The sequence below is a fragment of the Sarcophilus harrisii genome, chromosome 3 (genome assembly GCF_902635505.1).
Source record: "Sarcophilus harrisii chromosome 3, mSarHar1.11, whole genome shotgun sequence".
In the NCBI taxonomy this organism is placed as follows: Eukaryota; Metazoa; Chordata; class Mammalia; order Dasyuromorphia; family Dasyuridae; genus Sarcophilus; species Sarcophilus harrisii.
The window spans coordinates 67,773,598-67,796,856 of NC_045428.1; the positions used below are offsets into that span (position 1 = coordinate 67,773,598).

The 23,259-nt window shown below is 33.3% G+C and overlaps 1 protein-coding gene across 3 annotated transcripts in view; it reads left to right on the forward strand.

Annotated features, from left to right (window-relative positions):
• Positions 1-23,259, forward strand: part of BARD1 (BRCA1 associated RING domain 1) — a 126,038-nt gene that overhangs the window by 94,268 nt on the left and 8,511 nt on the right. For all 3 annotated transcript variants that reach the window (XM_031958099.1, XM_031958098.1, XM_031958101.1), the window contains exons 8-9: positions 5,385-5,520; positions 7,135-7,227. In XM_031958099.1, coding sequence (XP_031813959.1) covers positions 5,385-5,520; positions 7,135-7,227 — 229 coding nt within the window. The remainder of the gene's footprint in view (positions 1-5,384; positions 5,521-7,134; positions 7,228-23,259) is intronic.

The following is a 23,259-nucleotide window of genomic DNA, read 5'->3' on the forward strand; positions in this document are numbered from 1 at the left end:
GATAGCATGCAAAATAATTGGGAGCCTACTTGCCAAAACATGCCCAGAAACTATATGAACATAATTGCCAAGCACTTTTCATACAAAGACCAATGCAATCATTTAGAAAATATTAATTACCTGTGGAGGTACTGAGTCAATATAATAAAAATGATAATACTATCTAAATTAATTTAGTTCTATACCAGACTACCAAAAATTATTTTAGAGAGCTAGAAGAAATTATAACAGTTATTCATTTAGATGAACATAATGGTCAAGAATATTGGAAATCAATGGGAAAAAAAATGAAAGAAGGCAGCCAAGCAGTACCAAATCTCAAACTATTTGTTCACATTTGTAATTATCAAAACAATCTAGTACTGGGTAAAAAAAATAGAGTGATGGATCAATGAAATAAATTAGGTAGACAAGTAAATGACCCACAATAATTTAGTATTTGATAAACCCAAAGATCCAAGTTTTATGAGCAAGAACAAGGTATTTGACAAAAAAACAAAATAGAACAAAAACTGTTGAAAAACCTAGAAAGTAGCCTGGCAGAAACTACAGGTATACTGATATCAGAATATACCAGGGTAAGATCAAAATAGGTATATGATTTAGGCATAAAAGATAATACCCTAAGCAGATTAGGGCACCATAGAGTGATTTACCTGTCAGATCTGTGAACAAGGAAGGAATTTATGACCAAATAAGATGTAGAGAATCGGATCACAGGAAGCTAAATGGACTGTTGTGATTTATGAAATCAAGAGATCTGCACAAAACCAATGCAGCTAAAATTAGGAAGGCAGGAAACTGAAGAAAAGTTTCTCTCTTAAAGGTTTCATTTCCCACATATTTAAGGAACTGAATCAAATTGATTAAAAAAAAAGTTCCTCAGTTGATACAGTCAAAAGATATAAATAAATAATTTTCAGAGGAATAATTCAAAGCTGTTAATCACATGAAAAGTACTCTATATCCCTATTAAGTAGAGAATTGTAAATGAAAACAATTCTGTTTTCTGTCTTATATCCATTATATTGGTTGACATGACAGAAAAGGAAACTGACAAATATTGGAGGGGATGTGGAAAAATAGGGACACTAATACTTTGTTGGTGGAGTTGTTTACTGGTCTAATCATTCTGGAGAACAATTTGAAATTATTTGCAAGACCCGTGAAACTGTGCATACCCTTTGACCTAGCACTATCGCTATTGGGTTTTCATCCCCAAAAGATATTTCCCTTCCTCTTCCTTTCTTCCTCTCTCCTCTCTCTTCCCCTCCCTCCCTCCTTCTCTCTCTCTCTCCCCTCCCTCTCTCTCCCTTTCTTTCTGTCTCTCCCCCACTTCCTTTCTTCCTCTTTTCTCCCTCCCTCTTTTTTTTTTGGGGGGGGTGGATGGGCATATGGCTAATATAGAAATGTGTTTTGCATGACTTAAAAAAAAATTAAAGTACCCAGGTATTCTCTTTTCTTCTCTATGTCATTGTGTTTAGGCTTAATCTCTTTTGTTTTGTTTTCTATTCAGTTGTCTATATTAGCTTGTTTTTTCTTCAATTTTTTTTTAATATTTTGATTTTGTTCTAAATTTCTTGCAATTTTATGGAGTCATTTATGTATTTTAACATATAATTTTCAGAAATTTATTTGTTTGGGAAATTTACTCCTTTACTTTTAAAGTCAATCTCCTTTCCTATTCTTTCCTCTAGAGCTTCTTTTTCCAGCCAGAGTTTGTCCCATCCCATTATAATCATTTGTAGAGTGAAAGAATTGTTTCACATTGTTCTGAAGTAAAAGCCTTGTAGTAATACTTTTAATTGTCCTTGACACATGCCTAATTGTGAAATCAAGTTACATAGTAATGATATTAAGCACTTGTAAGACAAATAAAATCATTTTAGACTTTAAATATTGATTGCTTGGACTTGTCATTTGTCATTTTCCCACTTAGAAAATATTTTAGAGAGGGATGTAGACTGAATGAATACACGATGTATTTTATTACCTTATTACCTGGAAAGTGTATTTTCTGATGTTAACTAGATGACGCAATGGATAGAACACGGGTTCTGAAGTCAGGAGAACTGGAGTTCAAATCTGTTCTCAGATGCTCACAACCCCCAATGTTTCCTCCCCCAAAAAAGTATTTTCTTTTAATTTAGTTGTGCAAGGCTATTTGTTATCAGCTTGAAACCTGCTAGTGTAGTAATTCCATCTATTCCCCCTTTCTAAGCCAAAGTGGACTGTTAGCCATTTCCCAACCAAGACAATTTAATTTTATTAATTTTTTCTGCCATTCTGGAAATCAGTTTGGAAAGGTGCCTCAGAAGTTACTAAACTGTCTACCTTTGACCTAGAGATATCAGTCCTACACCTCTCTCCCACAAAAGGATTTTTTTTCCTCTAAAGAAAGAGAAAAAGATTTACGTGGGCAAAGATATTTATATTAGTTCTTTTAAAAGTAGCAAAAAGATGGAAATGAAGGAATATGCTCATCAATTGGGAAAATAGTAGAAGAAATTATGATATATAACATTGGTGTGTGTGTTTGTGTGTAATATATAGAAGACTATCTTGCTATCAGAAATGATGAAAGAATAATTTCAGAGAGACATGGGAAGACTTATCTGATCTGATACAACTTGAAGTAAGCAGAACCATGAGAACAAATCATAAAATAACAATAACTTAATATATTTCCCACCTCTGTGCTTCCTCTTGGGGGGTTTCCTAGTACTAGAATATCCTCTTTTCCCTTCTTTCTCCTTTAGAATCCTTTCTCCAATGACTCCCAGGCAAGTGCAGCCTTATCTGTGACCAAATAAGATAAGTATGTGTATAAGATTACACACATACATACACACACACACACACACACACACACACACGGTGATATACACGTGTGTGTGTGTGTGTGTATGGTGATATACATATATGTGTGTGTATATATATATATATATATATATATATATATCTTGAGAATTTTTTAGCACTATTAAATCTATTTATAATAATTAATAGTTACTATTATTGTTATTACAGAATCAGTTACTATTTATATTAGCAGTCCTATAGTATCTTTACTATATTTTCTTTAACTTTATAAGGAGTTTTTCTTATCCTTGAAAAAAAATTTTCTCTAAAACTTAGCAAATTTTAGTTTATATTTAATGTAAAATTGATATTTATATTTAATGTAATTCATATATTTTAGTATGTACTGAATGAATGTTGTCTTTATTTTTAAAAATATATTTTGCCAGGTGCTTGTTCTTATTCTGTTAGAATAAAAGCTCCTTAAAGGCAAGGACTACCTTTTTCCTCTTCTTGTATCCTTAGGTCTTAGTACTGTGCTTGGAATACAGAAAGTGCTAAATAAGTATTGATTAATTGATTGATTATTCAGTTTGCATCGTGGTTATAGATTAGGTTCAGTGTAGTTGTGCACATATTCAGTTTTCTTTCAACCTTTCTTTAACAGGGTATGTGCCTTGGACAGCCATTTGCATTCTACTCCACGATAGCCTTCTTATGTTATGGATAGCCAATATCAATTTCCATCGATTTCAATTTCTGTTATTTATTAAAAACTCAAATTAAATAACCATGATAAGAAAAATAAAGGAAGATATTTCTAGAACTTTTGTTGGTTGACCCAGTTTAATGGTTTCCTAGGGTTGGGAGAAATGTTAATATAGGCTATATTTAGGTGTCTCTTCAATATTGAATTTCATGCAGTGAACTAATTTAGAATAAGATGAGTTATATAAAGTAGGGAAGCGTTGTCTTCCACTTAGGACTATTTTTGGTGGGAATATTTATCTTACAAATAAATTTGAGAGGGATGGATGTTAAACCTCTCTTTTAAAATGAGCATTGTTACCATCAAGTGTTTTATTACACATCCTCAATGGGCGTATTAACATTTACCAGGTGCCATAGAGTTTGTGGAAAGTAGGTTAGATTTGATCCCATGAACATATGATCCAGGGAGTTGAAAAAATATTTGGACACAGCTATATTTTAGTATACAGGGATGATGTTCAAAATAAAAAGGGCTCTGCTGTGAGACCTTTGCACTGAAATCTTACCTATCTAAGACCAGGGAATTGGCCATGTTAGGTGGCTGGGTATTTTAGATATGCTGGAGGGCTAAGTGCCAGAATGTCTTTATTGTGGATTTTTTGTTAGGTCCCTCTACACTAGACTGTATATCTCTGTAGGCCTCTGCTCTTAGACCTTTGTAGCAAAATGTTAGCTCTCTAACATCAGAGAATTCATTATTTTAGATGGCTAGATTATTCAAGATACCAGAGAGCTAAGCACCAGAATATTTTTATTATGACTTTCCTAACTATACAGTGATCATGAGTGATCAATAGTCTGCCTTGAAAAGTAGCATGATTTAACGGGTAGAGAACTAGACTATCTTGTCTCTCATATCTTACCCTTTCTGTCTGTCATCCATCTCCAGTTAGAATGTAAGTTCCTTGAGGATAAGAACTATCATACTTGTTTATGTTTTTATTCCTAGAACTTAGTATAATTCTTAGCATTTAATAAATGAGTTTTCTTTCACTTATTTTTATAGTATTACCTCCTTTATGCAATGAGGAAACTGAGCATCAATAAGCTGAAACTAAAAATTCGAAAACCAAAGCATTTTACTCATTCATTCAATTCATAGATAGCAAAGCTGGATCTCAAATTAGAGTTTTGACTCCCAAATCTTTTGACTCTTTGCATTAAACTTCTTAGAACCTCGTCAGAATTCCTATTTCTTAGCACAGTTGTACATAATAAGCACTTAATCAATGGTTGTTTCTCTTTCCTTTCCTTCTGGCCTTTCTATTTACCGTGTTAAGTATAAGCTTTGAGTTTTTAGTACCTGTTTTTGGGTGCTCAGAGATACTTGCTTCTCCACCAAAGGTTTTCTTTTGCTTCTTTGTGAGTTTGGAGCCATTGTGAGATTTTTGGTGGCTTTGGGTGGCTGAAGTTTTACTGTACAGATTTAAAAGCTTATTGAATATCTTTGGATTGAAAAATGCGGTGGATGAGTCTTAGTAGATCTATTTTTCTCAAGTTAAAGTTGTTGGAGAGGGTTGATAAATCCTAAAAAACACAATTTATTTCAGTACAGAGAAAGCAAGGTGCTTCAAAGCATACAGGGTAATATCAAAGTAAAGTTATAGACAAAAGGGAACTCATCCAAAATAACATAGTAGTGAGATTTCTGAACTATGGGTAGAACTATAATGTGAATCCATTTGGATGGCTAAGTGAAAATAGATTAAGTAGTTAAAGAGAAAGCTTCATGTCAAAGGGAAATAATTTCTGCTCTCTCTGAACATTAAAATATGCTATTTCTTAGCATTTCTTCTATTTTCCCTTCCTAGCCTGTGAATACTAGTCAGCGAAGAGATGACCCCGTCATACTCCTCAGCAGTGGCCTTAATTCAGATCAGCAAAAGTTACTAAGTGAGCTGGTAGCAGTTCTTAAGGCTAAAAAGTATACTGAGTTTAACAGCACAGGTAAGTTTTTTTTTTTTTAATTGAAAAGTCTTTGCACCTAAAAATTACTCTGAGTCTTCCATTGAAATAGAAAGGGATATTTTGGGTCTTGAATAAATCTAAGCATTTTTTCCTCATTTTTATTTTGCGTATTTTGTTGTTCAATTGTGTCTTACTCTTCATGACTCTATTGAGGTTTCTTGGCAAAGCAACTGGAATGGTTTGCCATTTTCTTGTCTACCTCATTTTCCAGATGAGGAAACTGAAACAAAAAATGACTGGCCCAGATTCACACAGTTAATAACTCTCTGAAGTCATATTTGTTTGGTTTTTTCTTTTCTTTTCTTTTTTTTTTTCATTAAAGCTTTTTATTTTCGAAACATATGCAAGGATAATTTTTCAACACTGACCCTCACAAAACCTTGTGTTCCAAATTTTCTACTCCTTCCCCCCCACCTGCTCCTCTAGATGGCAGATAATCTAATATATGTTAAGCATATTAAAATATGTTAAATCCAATATATGTATTATATATGTATATATATCTCTTCATCATAAGACCATTGGAACTGGTTTCTCTCTCTCTCCTTCTCCCCCCCCCCCCCCCGAGGCAATTGGAGTTAAATGACTTGCCCAGGGTCACACAATTAGGAAGTGTTAAGTATCTGAGACTAAATTCAAACTCAGAACCTCCTGACTTCAGGGTTGGTGCAGGAACTGGTCTCGGTCATCTCTGAGGTCACATTTGAACTCAGTAACATGAATCTTCCCGATTTTAGAGCTGGTCCTTTATGCACCATGTTACCATCTCGCCACCTCAGTGTATACTTGTAGTTTCATGGCTCTGAAGACTTCATGGTATGGAAATTCCATGCTTTTATAAAGCAGTAACAATTCGGTAATCTTGGTAGTTCTCTGAAGTGACATGCATGATGGTCACCTATAACAATGATGTTCCTGACTCTATGACTAGATCTCCCTCCCCTCCACCAGAGTTTTTCTCATACTCTACTTTTAATAAGGATGAAATACTGATACTTGTGATAGAGTCCAAAGCTTCATGGCTTTGTGTGGTTTAGTTTATTTTAAATTCAAAAGTATATTTACTATTGATAGAGTAATATAATTTCATGTAATTTATGTTTGCTTATTTTATTATAAACCTGATGTTAATTGGGGTGAGGAATTCATGATATAGACCCTTGTCTTATCAAGGAAAGTTAACTTATTTGCAATTCATAATCTTTGAAAGTTTCTTGGTGTGTGAAGAAATTAAATTTCTTGCCTTGGAAATGACAGGACTTAGGATGCATCAGAGGAAGGATTTGAAGCCAGACCACCTTGATTCTTGAGACTGGCCTTTTGTGTACTGTGTCGTGCTGCCCTTCAGCACTAATGTGTATCATTTTAAAGAAAGGAAAAGAAAAGAATCCAAATTTAGGTGATATTGACATCCCATGAGTACAAAGGGAATAAACTACCTTATGCTTAGAAGTTCAAAATGTTGGTTTTGGTGCGTGTCCAAATACAGCTTTATAGAATGTGCAATGAGAGAGGATAATGAGCTTACTTCTTGGTAAATAGTTTATTTTGAATTGTATTTATTTTTCTCATCCTATTTCTTTTCAATCCTAGTCACTCATATCATTGTTCCTGGTGATACAGTCCAAAGAACCATGAAATGTATTCTTGGTATCATCAGTGGATGCTGGATCCTAAAATTTGATTGTAAGTATCGCCTTTGGTGGAATTATATATGAACTTGTATTTCATTTTCCACAGTGTACAACGTCTGGTGTGCTACTAGTAGATTTTTCATACTAAGGGTCATTACTTGGAGTAATTTTTCATAAATTTCTAAATAGTATTATTTAGGCAGAGGGAGATATATTTTATCATGCTAGCCCATGGTTCTCTTCCTCTTTCAAACTTACGTTTCATTGTTTCTGCCATTCATTTTATAAGCTTCTCTATGTTGTTCCTTATACCTAATATTTCTTCTTTTGACTTCATACCTTTGACCTGGATGTCTCACATGCCTGGGATGCTCTTGTACCTTGCATCCATCATTTAGAGCCCTTTTCTTCTTTTAAGAAGAGGTAGGCTTAAACACCATGTTCTAAGAAGTGTCTTCTTGTGGGTTATCTTCTGCCCACTCTTATGTGTACTGCCTCAGTTTCCTCATCTGCCACGAGCTGGAGAAGGGAAATGGCAAACCATTCCAGTATCTTTGGCAAGGAAATCTGAAATAGGGTCACAAAGAACTAGATATGATTAAAAACAACTGAATAATGCTAAAGCTGCACATGCTAGCTGTATGATCCAGGGCAAATTATTTCACGCTTTGTGCCTTGATTTCCTCATCTGTCAAATGAGCTGGAGAAGGAAAATAGCATCTAGTATCTTTGCCAAGAAAACCCCAAATATAGTCATGAACAGTCAGACATGATTGAAGAACAACTGAACAACAAATACACTAAAAAAATGAGAAAAGAGTATTTAGATTTTTTTTTCATAAAGAGTTCTTCAATAGAATGTAAACTCTTTGAAGGCAGGTGCTATTTTTGCCTTTCTTTGCATGTTCAGGGCTTAGTACAGTACACATTTAAGCATTTGATGAAAGCTTAGTGGTTGATTGATTAATTGTATTGTTTTAATTTCAAATAAAGTAAGTTAGTGTCTTAATATTAGAACTCTACAACTAAGCATTTGAATAAAAGACTAGTCTTTTATCCAGAAAGATAATCCAATTAATCTTATCTAGTAGAATTTTTAAGAAAATGTATATCTATGTATATAATATTTAAAAGATTTTATTATAACATGTATATATATTCTTTTTGATCCAAATTTGTGATTTCATTGTTGTGTGCAACTCCCAGTATAGAAACTCCTTCTACTGATGGGATATGCTGATATGTCTAATTTTGAATCTTAGAGTTTCCTGGGGAACTGATGAGGATAATCAGTATATATCACAGGCAGGTTTTGAATCCAAGTTTCCATCCAAATTTTTCTGACTTCTAGGTCTCCCTCTATCTACTTTTCCTTGATATCTTTCATAGCAATAATTATTTTTACTAAATATACTATTTAGCCTCATAAAACCTAAAAGATGTTTTTAAAATAGCTAATGATTCCTTTTACCTAGTCTGTCAGTGAAATAATAACAGTAATAATAAGTGCATTTATATAGCACCAACTATGTGATGGATATTGTATTAATTAAGCATTTTACATCTATTATCTCATTTGATCCTCACAAACAACCTTGGGCAAATTGGGGTCAGCTGCTGTTATTATCTCCATTTTTACAGATGAGGAAACTGAGGCAAACAGTTTCATTTCCTAAGGTTTCATTACTATTTAAATTAAAATTTTCTTTACATCTTTCTACTTCTGTCCTTACCCAGCACTCTACACTGTGGTGCCCCTTAATTGCCTCAATAAGGCAGTGAAATGAACAAATTTATTACTAGATAGAGCAATGTCAGGAAATTTGAGTTCATGTTCCTTCTATGTCACTTGCTTCCTATATAACCTCAGGCCAAATCTCTTCTTTCTCTGGGCCTCCATCAATCAAGTGTCCTAGGCACCGTCCCAAACACAAAATATACAAATAAAAGGCAAAATCAGCTATGCCTTCAAGGAACATCTGCATATAGCTATATATAGTGTGGATGAAAAGTAAACTTAGGGGAAGGATATAGCACGGGGTGGGGGGGTGACAGACAGGAAAGAGCTATTAATGTAGCAGTTAAGCTGAGATTTGAAGGAAGGCAATAATAATAATAAGAGAAGGTATGTAGGAAAAAGCACTTTCTGTTATTCCCATTTCACAGATGGGAGAAAAGAGATGAAATGAATTGCTTTTGAACTCAGAACATCTTACTCTGAGTCTAGCAATCCGTTCTCTTTGTCACCTAGCTGCCCTAGTATTTGCAATATCTGGTGTGTAGGGTTAACTGGGAGTATGATGGTGTCCCTGATAACAATAGGGAAATTCAGAAGAGGCATTGGTTTGGGGAGAAAGAGAATGAGGGGACTTGTCCAAGGTCCTGAATCTTGAGGATTCCAGGGCCCTGCTACCTACCCAGCAGTAATGACAATTTTGAACTGATTATGCTTCCACTGGCAAGGTGGCCACAAAGTTCACTAGAAGAATGGCTGCTCAGATGGTTTGGACCACATGAAACACTTATTCAGAAAGTTTCATGCATTTACAATTCTCTTTTCACTGCATGGAATTCCTTCTAACCTAAACTATTAGATTAGCTAAAGTGCTGGTGAAATAGAACATGAAAGGGTTGGGCAAAATTTAAATCATTTATTCTAAACATTTGTTGAAAGAGAATCTTACATTTTATTGGTTAAAAAAATACAAAACCACATCATTTCTTTCTTTTTTTAATAGCTTTTTATTTACAAAACATATGCATGGGTAATTTTTTTCAACAATGACCCTTGCAAAACCTTCTGTTCCAGATTTTCCCCTCCTTCCCCCAACTGCCTCCCCTAGATGGCAGGTAGTACAATACATGTTAAATATGTTAAAAAAATATGTTAAATGCAATATATGTAATACATATTTATAGAGTTATCTTGCTACACAAGAAAAATCGGATGAAGAAAGAAAAAAAAAAAAAAACCTGAGAAGGAAAACAAAAATACAAGCAAACAACAGAAAGAGTGAAAATGCTATATTGTGATCCACACTCAGTTCCCATAGTGCTTTCTCTGAAAACCACATCATTTTAAGGGATACCCTGTCAGTGGGTTAGAATTATCTGAAATGAATTATTTTTTGATCCAAATGATCAAAATAGGTGGATTGACATTTCATAATAAAATGACAGTTTTCCCCCCTATGCTCTCAGTTGAATAGAGACCTTCACTTTATTTTTAACTTTGAGTCTTATTTGACTTATTTGTGAAATACTTATTTGTACACGCTCAACTATTGATGTACATATACTTTTTAAATGCAACTACTTGTCTTCCCTGTTGGGAGACTTTAGTAATAACTCATGGGGCCTGATGCAACTAAGTGGCTATAATTAACAACACTGCTCCATCTGTTCCCACCAGTCCCTGTTATTAGTCTTCTTCAGAGTCATTACAAGTTAAGGATTGTTATAACAAATAATTGGACTCATGCTGGTGGAACATTTGTCTCAGAAAAGAATTTCACCATGTCTCCCCTCTCTTATTTGTATACCTTCATGTATTTCTTGACTGAAATCCATTTGTCCTCGATGGAAAAAAAATAACATTTCAAAATCATTTGTGGATTACTAGGTTACATCTAGAACTATACCAGGAACATTTTTGAACTCAGAAGTTCTCTATTCTAACTTATTCCTGGCTCTTGAATTCTTTTTATAATTTCTCTGATCAGTGGAAATCCTAGCTCCTTGACTAAGGCTCTGTAGGTTCAGGGAATTACTATCTCCTGAGGAAAATAAATTTTCTAAATTTGTTTTTAAATAGTAATAATTATTACAGAGATTTTCCTTCTGTTACCTTGAATCTGTTCCCAACTGGGTCAGAGCCGAAAAAAGCGTTTTTCTTATTCTTTATGACAGTCTTTAAAATATTTAAAGAAAACTATAATATTTCAAGTCTTCTCATACCTTAGTCTCCTTTTCTTTGTTAGAAATCTGTTGAATGCAACTGACTTCAGCTGATCTTGATTGATCCAAAAAGGACCAGATATGGTTATATTTTAGCCTTTTTTCTGAACTTGTTATGCAAAACAACTTATGTAGAGGCTTTACCTCCTGGGGGGTCCCTGTTGAAATGTATTTAACCTTTTTCCTCTCTCTGCTTCTCTTGGGCACTGCAGTACTTTAATGCTGCAGTGTCTTAAATTGCAATTCTCTTGGTTTGATTAAAGATCCTAGTTCTTGCTGTTTTGGTCTTCATCTTTATTTCAGATTAACACATCCTAGTGGTAACATACTATCTTAGACATATTCCTGTTTGTTCTTTGTAAAAGGCACTGCCACAAACAAAACACAAGTGCTTCAGATATAGTCTCAGAAAATCAGAATATGGTGGGATTGTGACCTTCCTTGTGTTGGATGCTACACTTACATTATTGCAACCTAATTTATCATTAACTGTATGATGTATACTAAACATAAGAGTCTTTTAAAAATTTTAATATCCTGACCTATCTAGCTTTGGCTCAGTGGTCCTTTATTTGTATGGTTTGTTGTTGAAGTCAGATTTGGTAAAAATGCAAATTTAAGCAATTCTGAAGGTTATGTTTATACCCAGAATAAATATAATCAAAGTTAGGAAACAAGTCAGTATTAAAATAGCTACTAAAGAATAGATCGTGGGTAGAGTCATGTCTTGGTTCAACTGTTAGAAAAAGTTTAGGATTACTAGAAAAATGTGACTAAATTTTGTCTTCCTATTGCCCTTTTTATAGCCCAAAGCAGTCAGAGGTCTCATTTATGTCAAGATTTTCATAGGAATATTTTTTTGTGTTAGCAAGGGAAAGCAAACGGGTGCTCATTGATTGGGAAATGGTTAAATAAATTCTGATATGTGAATGTAGTGGAATATCACTACACTTGAAAAAAGGTTCATGCCTGGAATTCAGATTAATGTGTGATATATGGTACAAAATTAACTAATACAGAATGAAATAAATAGAACCAGGAAAACATATTGAATGGATATAACATTGTCTACTAAAAGAACGATAAAATGAACTTGAACTTTGTGTGATTATAAGTCTCACTTGTAGAGAAGATGTAAAGAACAGCATCTATAATTAGGAAGCCAGGTAAAAGTGAGAGTCTAAACTTCTAATGATTATAATGTGTGGAGGTTTTTGTAGAGCTGGAATTGCTAAAACTTGGCAGCTGATTAGGTAGGGGGCAGTGAGTGAAGATGCAAGGTTGACTTGTAGGTTGTAAATCTGGTAATTCAAAAAGGTGATGACAGTCCTCATGGAAATAAGAAAGTTAAAGGGACAGAATTGTAAGTAAAAATAATGAGTTCAGCTTTATCTATGTTGAGTTTAATGGTTCTGGAACATCACAGGGAGATGTCTAGGAAGCACTTAGTTTTACAGGGCTAATAGGATTCTGAAGAGACATATAGGCTGGATTTATGGGTTTTGGAATTTTCTACCTAGATATGATAGCTGAATGCAAGATAACTGAAGAGACTAAACAGAGCATAGATTAAGAAGGGAATATTGCCTACCACAGCCCTCTGCTTTAGATTTCCACTTACAGGAATGATGTTCCTTCAGAGGAAACTAAGAATGAGCAGGTAAAAAAAGAGAAGAGAATCATGGGAGAAGTATCGCAAAAACTCAGGGGTCTCATACACACCTACCATACCCAAGTTCTGGAACCAGATTAAAATATTTATCAAAATAAATAAAAATAAATAGAGCAGAGAGAATGTTAATATTTAAGTTTCTAAATTTTATGGCTCACAGGAACTTGATTCAACTTAGTAGGCCCTAATTTTTATTTGAATTTGTTATCCAGTGATGTCAGTTTGGGACTGTAGCAGTCCCAAAAGCTGGGAGAAATCAGGAAGCGTGAGGAGTGAGGAAAAAAAAAAAAACCAAGACATTGGATTTTTAAAAATGATAGCTTTTTATTTTCAAAATACATGCAAAGATAGTTTTTAGCATTTACCCTTGCCAAATCTTGTGTTCCAAATTTCTCTCCTCTCTTTTCTACCCATTCATTCCTAGACAGCAAGCAGTCCCAATATATGTTTAAAACATGTGCAGTTCTTCTATACATATTTCCACATTTATCATTCTGCTCAAGAAAAATCAGATCCAAAAGGTGAAATTACTATGTTGTAATCCTCGGTTCCCATAGCCCTCTCTTTGGATATAAATGGCTCTCTCCATCACAAGTGTATTGGAATTGGGCTGAATCCCTCATTGTTGAAAAAAGCCAGGTTCATCACAGCTGATTTATCACATAATTTTGTTGTTGCTGTGTACATTGTTCACTTAAACCATTGGATTTAGCAACATGTATATTCTTGGTGACCTTAGAGTTAACAGTTTTGGTAGAGTAGTGGAGGTAGATAGGCACAACATCTATCATTGGATATTAGGCAAGTTTTTATCTGAAAAGTAATGAAACCATTTTTGAGAGTTCATTGGTCCAGGGGACTAAGACTCAGCCTGATGGCTTCCTGGATGCTTCAGGACAAAAGCCCAATGCACAAAAGAATGGTTCTCTGGCTTAGGACATACATTTTTTAGGTAGTATTTTATTTTTTTCTAATTACTGTAAAGACAGTTTTTAACATTGATTAAAACAACAACAACAACAACACTTTTTTCCCCCTATCCTCACCCTTCCCTATGATGATAAGCAATTTGATATGTTAGCACACACTTTTTGACATGAGTGCCATTATGGAAATTATGAAGGCAACAAAACTGCTCCCAAGTGCACCAGCCTTGTGATTTTGTGATATTCTTTCCATATTACTATTGTATCTCTATTTCTTAACTATTAGATGATCTGAGTGTGTCATTTTGTACTGAACCTGAATCACTTGAACCGGTCTGAGGCAGACATGTTCCAGAATAAGAGAGAAACCAAACCATAAGTGAATGAAAGTTGAAAAAGTAAAATCAACCAGTGTAGATAGATGTTTTCTTTTTCTGAATTCAACTAATACTAAAAAAAGAGAGTATTTTCATATATGAAATAGAACAGAAAAAGGGAATTATATATGAAATCATGAGCTCTATTACATACCATTTACTTATTTATATGTTTATACACTTATATATGTATATCTATTGTGTATGATAAATTAAATATGCTCCTTATAAAATTAGCCCGTATTTTCTTGTGAACTTTCTTCTGTCACTTAAGAGTTTGACTTTGAAAGGGGGAGAGAGATAATTTGAAGGATAAGGTCAAGTGAATTTTTTTTTTTTAAAAGGATGATTTGGTTGCTATGAGCCAGTAGATAAGGAGGCCTTCAAAATTAATTGCAAAGATTTATGACTTATTAAAAATAGGTCTTGTGTCTGGGAAAATTTAATACAATAGGTTGCTCTTAGAGAGCCCCTAAATTGATTTAGATAGAGAGACATTCTAGTACTCATTTTTCTTGGATAGGACTCTTCAGTAGGACTAAATAGATTCTAAGAGAAAGTTCTTATACTGAAAATTCCCTGGAGTTGACTTTTTTCTTTTTTTGAATAAAAGATTTCCTTTGGAACCAAATAAAACTCCCAATGATATTGTTTTATTTTAAAATATTTGTTAGAAAATTCACTAGAGTTGACAGATATTATTTTTTGTTTACTTATTTAGGAATACAAAGTAAGGACTCCTTGGGAACCAAATAAAACCTCTAGTGATATTTTATTTTAAATTTATTTGGCCTTAGATTATTGCCTTGAAAATTATTTTAATCCTAGTTTGGTGTCCATAGAATATTGTGCTAGTAAGCTAAAGTGACACCAGATTTAAGATTTCTAAATGCAGAACAGTGACTTCTTTTTTGTTAAGAAAACAGTTATTAAACCTCTGTTGTGGGCAGGGTACTGTAGTAAGCACTAGAAATTCACAAACAAAAATGAAACAATCCTTTAAAGAGCTTATGCCCTTCTGGGAAAGATACAGCATGCACACAGAAAAGCAGATCTGGTGTATGAGAATGGATGCTGGACTTTGATGTTTATTAATAGAAGATCCCAGGTGAGGCAATTCTTTCTACCACTGCAGGTCAGCAGAAATCTTAGAGAGTTGCCTAGAATAAAAAAAGGTTGGATAAGTTGCTTTGCCATTTTGTGTCAGAAGCAAGATTAAAATGGCAAATCTTCCTGGCATTGAGACTGACTATATATACACTGCCCCTCAAATACAATGTAAATGCAGTCATTACAGAAATGAGAATTGGTCTGATTAGAACAACTTCCTGGAGGAAACCAGAGATCCTTTAAAATGCAAAAATGTGAATCAACCATTATGCATTTGTAAATTTTCTTGCATTTTATAAATGTGCCTTGAGTTCAAATACTGCTTCTGAAATGTGTGTGACTCACGTCACCCAAATTCTCTCAAGACTGTAAGTGATAGATAGGGTATTTTTCTGTATCTGGGGGAGAGGTGGGGTTCTACATGCAGAAGTTCCTTTTGTGGATAAAATTAGAAGTCAGCACCAAAAAGAGCCAACATTCACAAATATACATACACCTGTATCTAAAGCTAGTGGTCAATTATTGATGATTCATGACTTATCTGTTTAGAAGTCATGATTTGTTTTTTAATCATGTTTACCAAAGGAAGATCAATTTATATAAATAACAATTACTTGATTTGTAAGGTTAAATTTTCTCATCTTTATATAAAATGGGCATGATAATAGTACTTTCCTTTACTGGGTTATTGTGAAGATCAAATCACTTTATTTTAAGTGTTTTGCATGCCTTGAAGTGCTGGGCTATATAAATGTGATTTAAAATAACACACAAGTATGATGGCAGCCACATCCCACTTTAACATCATTAGTCTACAGAAGAAGGAGAGATAAGTTTAGGATATGTCTGCTCTTGACAGTAACCTGAAACCATCAGTATGCCAGAACTCATGTTATGATAGAGAACTTTAGAGATTCCAGCTTTGAATCAATACTGGCAGTCATCAATTTGGAGCAACTAATGGTCTATATATAAGATTGACTTTGAGTGAATTAATTTGATTTCTTCTAGCCTATGATTCCCACCAAAATAGGAGCCTACAAATGCTACATAGAATCATTGGCTAGAATTAACTTCAAAAAGATCATCTTTCTTATTCTCTTGTAATATGACAGAACTATATTTATAGCATTCCATATAGATGCAAATCTGTCATCGATAAAATGATTTGAGTATTATTAACTCATTTCTCTGTTATGAAACTCCTGTGCATTTCAGTAACTCCAGCATAGAATAATGGAGAGAATCTGAAAAACCTAAGATCAAAAATTACCTCTGATATTTAATTACTCTTTAAATTTACTTTTTTACCTGTAAAATTGGGATAAGAATACTTATCTCACATTGTTTGAGAGGCTCAAATGTTGAGATCTATAAACTTCTTTACAAATTTTAAGGTGTCACATAACAATTGCTTATGGTTACTTTTTTTTCCTTTTCTTTATTCCACTTAATCTAGTTCTTTTCCTCACTGGAACTAGAGAATTCATACACATTATTTTTTTACTAGATTGTTGGATCACAGTTTGAGAGGTAGAAGTCTCTAATCCAGCTCTCATTTTCTGAAGCTTGAGATTAATCAATAACCTAATTAGAAGTTGAAATAAAATTAGCATACGACATTTTCATGTCAGGTAGATCTAAAGTAAATCTGTTATTCTCTTTCTCTAAAGAATATAAGTTTATGTGGAATGGCTCAAGAAATGGGTGTATTTAAATCTTAATATGGATGAGGAAGAAATACTTTACATATTGTACAAAGCCCCCAAATCCACGTTAACAAATTTGTACTTTTCCTCCGGTGTTTTATTCTTAAATTGAAGTAAGAATGCAGTGACATTTTTAAAAGAGCACAATTCTAATTTTAACAAAATTTTTCTAAGTTGTCTGAAAAGACGAAAACAAAAGTTGTTCACTAAACCACAGTGTGACTAGGCAGTCTTAATTTTTCAGAGCTCGGTATATAGGTGGGTTATTGGACCATAAGATTATATTGGAAGGGGATGAGAACTCATTTTTTAGATTTTATAGATGAAGCAGCTAAGAATGAGCTTCCTTTACATGCATCTCCTCTCCCCAGACTCCCAAGACACATACATACCCTGCTAAAGGAAATTCTCATTCTCTCTCTCTCTCTCTCTTTCTCTCATAGTCAAGATAAAATATACACATATTATAAATATAATAACCAAATGATACACAAGTAATGCAAATTAGTTTGGACCTGAGATTTTACTGATATAGAGAGCTCCTCATGCAGAAATCCCTTGCACTGGCAATTCACTTTTTCTAGTGTTCTAGTCTCAAAGTTGGGGTCAAGGACCTGACCCACAAGAGTATGTAATTAAACAGTCATAGAGTGAGAAGACAAGGTACTCCTTCTAAGAGGTTTATTTGGTCACTTGGTCAGGGTCGCACAAATAATAGATGCCAAAGGTAGGATTTGAACCCAGAACTGCCTAATAACATCCCACTTTCCCAAACTCCCTTTATTGATAAATAAACCAAATCTTATTGTGAAAAATAACTATAAATTTTACAACAAATATCTGTGATATTTTGCTGAACACAACTTTAATAAATGACAGGTGTGCTTATGTGAGAAAGATGAAGAAAAGCTTAAACTTGCGTTGTTGATTTTAATAGAAAGAATAATTGATAAATTCATGCATTGTCTTATTATCCAAAATGTTAATTACATGACTTTCTTAGCCTAAATGAGGGTCATTAGTACTTGAATTTAACAGTTTTCATTTCATCAGTTGTGAGCACCTGATCTTTTATACCAATAGACTGGCCAAATACATTTTCATATACTAATGGCTCTAATTAATGCAATGGCTGTTAACTCCTAAAATGGAAGGCTAGATAGAAACAGAGTCTTTAAATATCCTTTTGTTTTTCCTTTATTTCAGATATGGATCTGAGTTTAATTTTAAATGAATGCATGCATCTGTTTCTTAAAAGTGTCCCTTCAAAAACATTCTTTTCCATTCATTAATAAGGGGTAAATTTATTGAGAGTTTGAGTCTCATTAATATTACTAATTTGTGTTTAGCTGGACTTTATAATTAATCATGTTTGTGTTAAAATTTGGCAGCTTGCTTCATAATAAAATCCAGTTTGCTTATCAATATGCATTAAACTGAAATATATTAAATGTATTCTATTGTGTAGGGAAAGAAGTTTTCAATATGCATAGATTAGTAATTAGAATTTTGGCTTAAAAAGGGAAGGAAGGGTACATGAACATTAAATGGGGTTTACATTCAATCGTAAAACCTAATAGCCTATGACAATATTATTTTAATCATTTTCTGTGGTCCGTAAATCCTAAATACAAGAAAAGATATCATGGATGGACCATTAGCTTTGATTTTATATTTTCAGTTATTGTTTTGATTTTCATTTACTCTCAACTATGGAATTTTGTGATGCTTGACTGATTTCTTTACCCTTTTACCTCCTCCCCTCCCCCATTATTTAAAATTGTAAGACTGAATGGCTAGTTTTCCATTATTCCTGCATTTCAATGTAATTTGATTATGTCAAAATCTGGTATTTCCATGTGTCAGGGACCATTGTTCATTTCGGAGGAGGGTTGAATCACTAGTAGAAAAGACATAATACTATATTATATGTATAAAGTCTTTTGGCTTCTACCATAGAAATGCCTACAAGCATTTCAAATCTGGTTTGATTAGGAAATTGAGTTTTAGAGTGGAATGATATGTATTTCAGATGTGCTCCTCTCCCATTTCTGCCCCAAGCTTGATTTGTATGGCTGCTTTTCAGGTAACCAGCACAGCCTTGTGATAGATAATTTTGAGGAAGTTATAAAGAATTCTGGCTACTCTTAACATTTGGCAAAACAGATATTTTTTATTCTTGTTCCAATTTTTCAGTTTAGATGTTAACTATAAAGTTTTTATGTGGCGACCCAGAGCAGATATTTCATCCTATCTTCTTCATGTAGTATATTTATATTGCACATATCATAGAATTCATATATTTTTGTCTTTCTCTTCCTTGGAGATTTCTTAACCACATAAGAAGTAGAAGTAAATAGTAAAATAGATGAATTTTTGGTTATATGAAATATGTTTCAAGAATATTATAAGATATTTTTAATTATATGAAATGTATTTTGAGATTATTGTAAGATTTTTAATATATAAATTGGGCAACTTAGATTATCAATGCAACTTGGATAAGAAAGAAAGCAGTTGGTGAAGGGAAAACTTTTGTATCAAATGATAAGTGTGTGATATCCAAAGTTATATAAGGAACTAATACAAATATATGAAACCAAACATTCCCCATTGGATAACTGGCTAAAGGATTTCCATATGCAGTTTTCAAAGAAGACTTGCTAACTCTAAATATAAAAATTTCCCCAAATATTTGTTATTAGAGAAGTTTTAGCTAAAAACAAACCTGAGTTTTGAAAACCTTTTTATCTAGCAAATTGGCAAAAATGACAAAATATAGGAGTAGTCATTTGTAGGAGATGTTGAAAGATAAGTATACATTTAATACATTGTTGAGGGAACTATGAATTGGTTAAACCAATTGTCTGAAATAATTTGGAATTATGCTAAGAAAATAACTAGAATATTCATATGTTTTGAGCCAGAAATCCCACTTCTTAGAATGTACTCGAAGGAGATCAAAGATAGAAAGTTTATTTTCATATTCGCTAAAATGTTTATATCAGAAACAAAGTATAATGTTCTTCAATTGGCAAAGGGCTAAACAAATACTGATATGTGAATGTAATAGAATATTACTTTGGTATAAGAAATAATGCATATGAAGAATTCAAAGGGCTAAGGGAAGACAAATAAAATGAGGTAAGCAGGACAAGAAAGTAGTATGCACTTTGATCACAATGTAAATGAAAAGAACAAAATCTCTCAGAGCTAGCTGAACATTGTAATTAGTCACCAAGCTTATTTTCTCCACTGTCTCCCTCTCTCTCAATCCCCTAAAAAAAGAGGTGAGAAAATTTGGCTCCTTCTCTCCTCCATTGGACACATAGGAATTTGTGGATTCAAGTTTTATGTTATCTCCATCTCATAAATCAAAAAACAGATCCAAAGAGAAATTACTTGCCCCAAATTATACAATTAATAAATGGCAGTGAATGGAACTTAGGACCCTCCAGTGTGTTTTTTTCCTATACCTTCCCCCTTTCTTAAGCAATTACCTTTCCAAATGGTAAAAGCTAATTAAAAAAAAGTTGCTGTGGTCCCTGCATCCATCTTAGATTAGTATGCAAAGACAACTGTCATCACTGATGTGGGTAGGGATGAATTAATGACTTTGAATTAAGCAGTGCTTGGGGAATTGTGTGGCTTACCTAAAAAGTGTTGTGATCAAGGGAAAGGGAAGCCTGACATGAAAGGGGGTAGACATGATCAAGAATACATCTGGGCTAAAAGACACTCTCAGTTTTAATAGGGTAGGTAGGTCATCTCTGTTTTTCTGAAAAATGACAGCTTCTGTCAGCATCTTAACTTTTAATGGAAAATTTGAAAAATAAATAGGCTAAGATAAAAAATGCATTTTTAGAAAGACACCGACCCTCTTGAAAATATACATTTGGCAAATTCCAAAGCCTGTTGTTCTTTCCTGAACAGTGGAGCTTGTTCCTGTAAAATCTCTTATTTAGAGAGTATTGACTAGTGACGCCAGGTAATTTGCAGAGGCAATTACAGCATATGCCATTGTATTTTGTGCATCTTTGGAAAAAAGGGTCAAGTCAGTCCACTCAGTGAATGAGCTTAGCAGGAGATGAAGGTATACTTTGTTTCACTGAAGTATAGTTTGGGAGAGGAGATAATATTTCAGGAAAATAAATAAATAAACCAAAAGCATTTATCTCAGTTACTGGGAATTAAAAAAAAAAATAAAAACAAAGCCAGGCAAGCTTTCATTTTATTTTGTGATTGAGGTAAATAGAGAAAAATTAAGGAGAAAAGCTAGACTTCCAGAGAACTTTAAATGATGTGATTTAATGAGGTATATATGAAAATTCTACAACCATATTCAAAGAGAAAATGTTATGTCTTGTTTATATTTCAATATTTTTTCTTTTGAATGATAAAACCATTTTGCTAATTATATGAATATGATAATATAAAAAAGCTTTAAGAATTTTAAAAAAATATCTCATATTTTTAGAATCTGTTAAAAAAACAAAGTTAATTCTAGTTGGGAGAACATAAGTTTGGATATGCTTGAGAGAAGTACTCTTTTTACAACCAGCATAGTATGTTCCCAAAGAATATGTCAAAAGAGCTACAGCTGTCTGTACATTTAATGTTTTGACCTCACAACAAATATGGAAAATCATTCTTTTCCCATTGAATTGTGGATTCTTTTTCACCCTCCTTCAATCATTAATTCCTATCTCTAGCAATTAGTTTGTGAACTTCTTGAGGGCAGGGAGTGATTTTGTCCTTTTGTATCCCTACAACTTGCACAGTGCCTGACCTATGTAGATATTTAACAAATATTTAGCAGTTGATTGTGAATGCATAGCTAGTTTAATACATTTTCTGTTGCACTTTGAAATATCATTTGATTTCTTTTTCATCTTAGATTATTGACTAACCAGTCTAGACCAAAAATTAATATATCCTTCCCAACTCTTCTTGCTTTCTAAGATTATTTTTAAAATGTTCTCAAAAACCTTTTTTTTTTATTTTTTTAAATGTATTTTTTATTAATGATAGATAAGTTTGTAGAGGAAAATGTTCCTACCTTAAAATTAGCAGAAAATGTGGGTGCTAGGAGACATTCTCAGTGATTCAGTAAAAACCCATTGCATTAGACCACCACTGACTCATTAAATGATTAACATTAATGCACCCAGCTACTGAAAGCCTTAGCCATTATTGATGATAGATGTCAACATATCAACCCTAACTGTGGTCAGTATGCCAAAGGTACCTCACCCTTGTTTTTTCTACCAGTTCATTCTATAATTAACACTATTTTCTTTTAAAAACATATATGTTCTAACCTACATTGGATTACTTGCTGTCTAAGAGAGGAAGGAGGTGGGAAGGGAGGGAGAAAGATTTGGAACACAAGTTTTTGCAAGAATGGTTGTCGAAAGCTATTTGCTTTGTATATTGTATATATTGCATGTATTTTGAAAAATAAAAATGCTATTACTGTTTTTAAAAAGCTGATAAAAATAAATTAATAAATGTGTTCTTTGTCAAAGGAAGGTGATATATGGAGGTATTTGAAGAGTTGGAATCATAGGCCTCCTAAAATTTGTTCAGGAGCAGGAGGCCATTAATACTGTTAGAGTTTCTCATAAGGTATTTTGCACTTTAGTCAACATTTTAATTTTATCATTTTGTATCTGGAATACAAAATCTGTATCTGGAATCTGGAATTTTGTTTCTAAGATTATTAGTTTCATCTTAAAATTATTATTTTCTCCCCTCAACATATTTTTATGTGTATTTCCTTTGTTTTATTTTTTAAGATTTATTTTATTTTATTTTTTTTGTCCATGTATTGTAGGAAGAACATAGAGAGTTCAAATCCTCCTTTTCTCTCCTCTCCTACTTTTGACCTGTGTGACTTTGAGCAATTTGTTTCACTTGTAGGCAGAAGTTGCCTGGGCTTGATGGTGGTAGCTACAATCTCCGTTGATTCCCATATTATGAGCCTATTCTTTCATATGGTTGTATGAATGTAGGATCCATTAATTCTTTTTATCCTGAGCTAGAGTGGACATAAAAGAAGAGTCACTTAGGAAATTCAGCTTACCAAACTTGACTAAACAGCTGCTTCATTCTGTGAAATCAGAAATCCCTTGTTATAAGAAGAAAGAAAAAAAGAATGTTCTGCTAAATAGATATTCCTTAGCTTCCTCCTCAACTTATGAGTATCCACTACCTTTTCCCCAAAGTGGGGAATATCCACTCTCTTGAAACCATTTGTTTATTACAGGAAAATAATGTGCAGGTGTTGAAATTTTCTGTGACATCTCTGTTGGATTCCTAATTTGGCAGAAC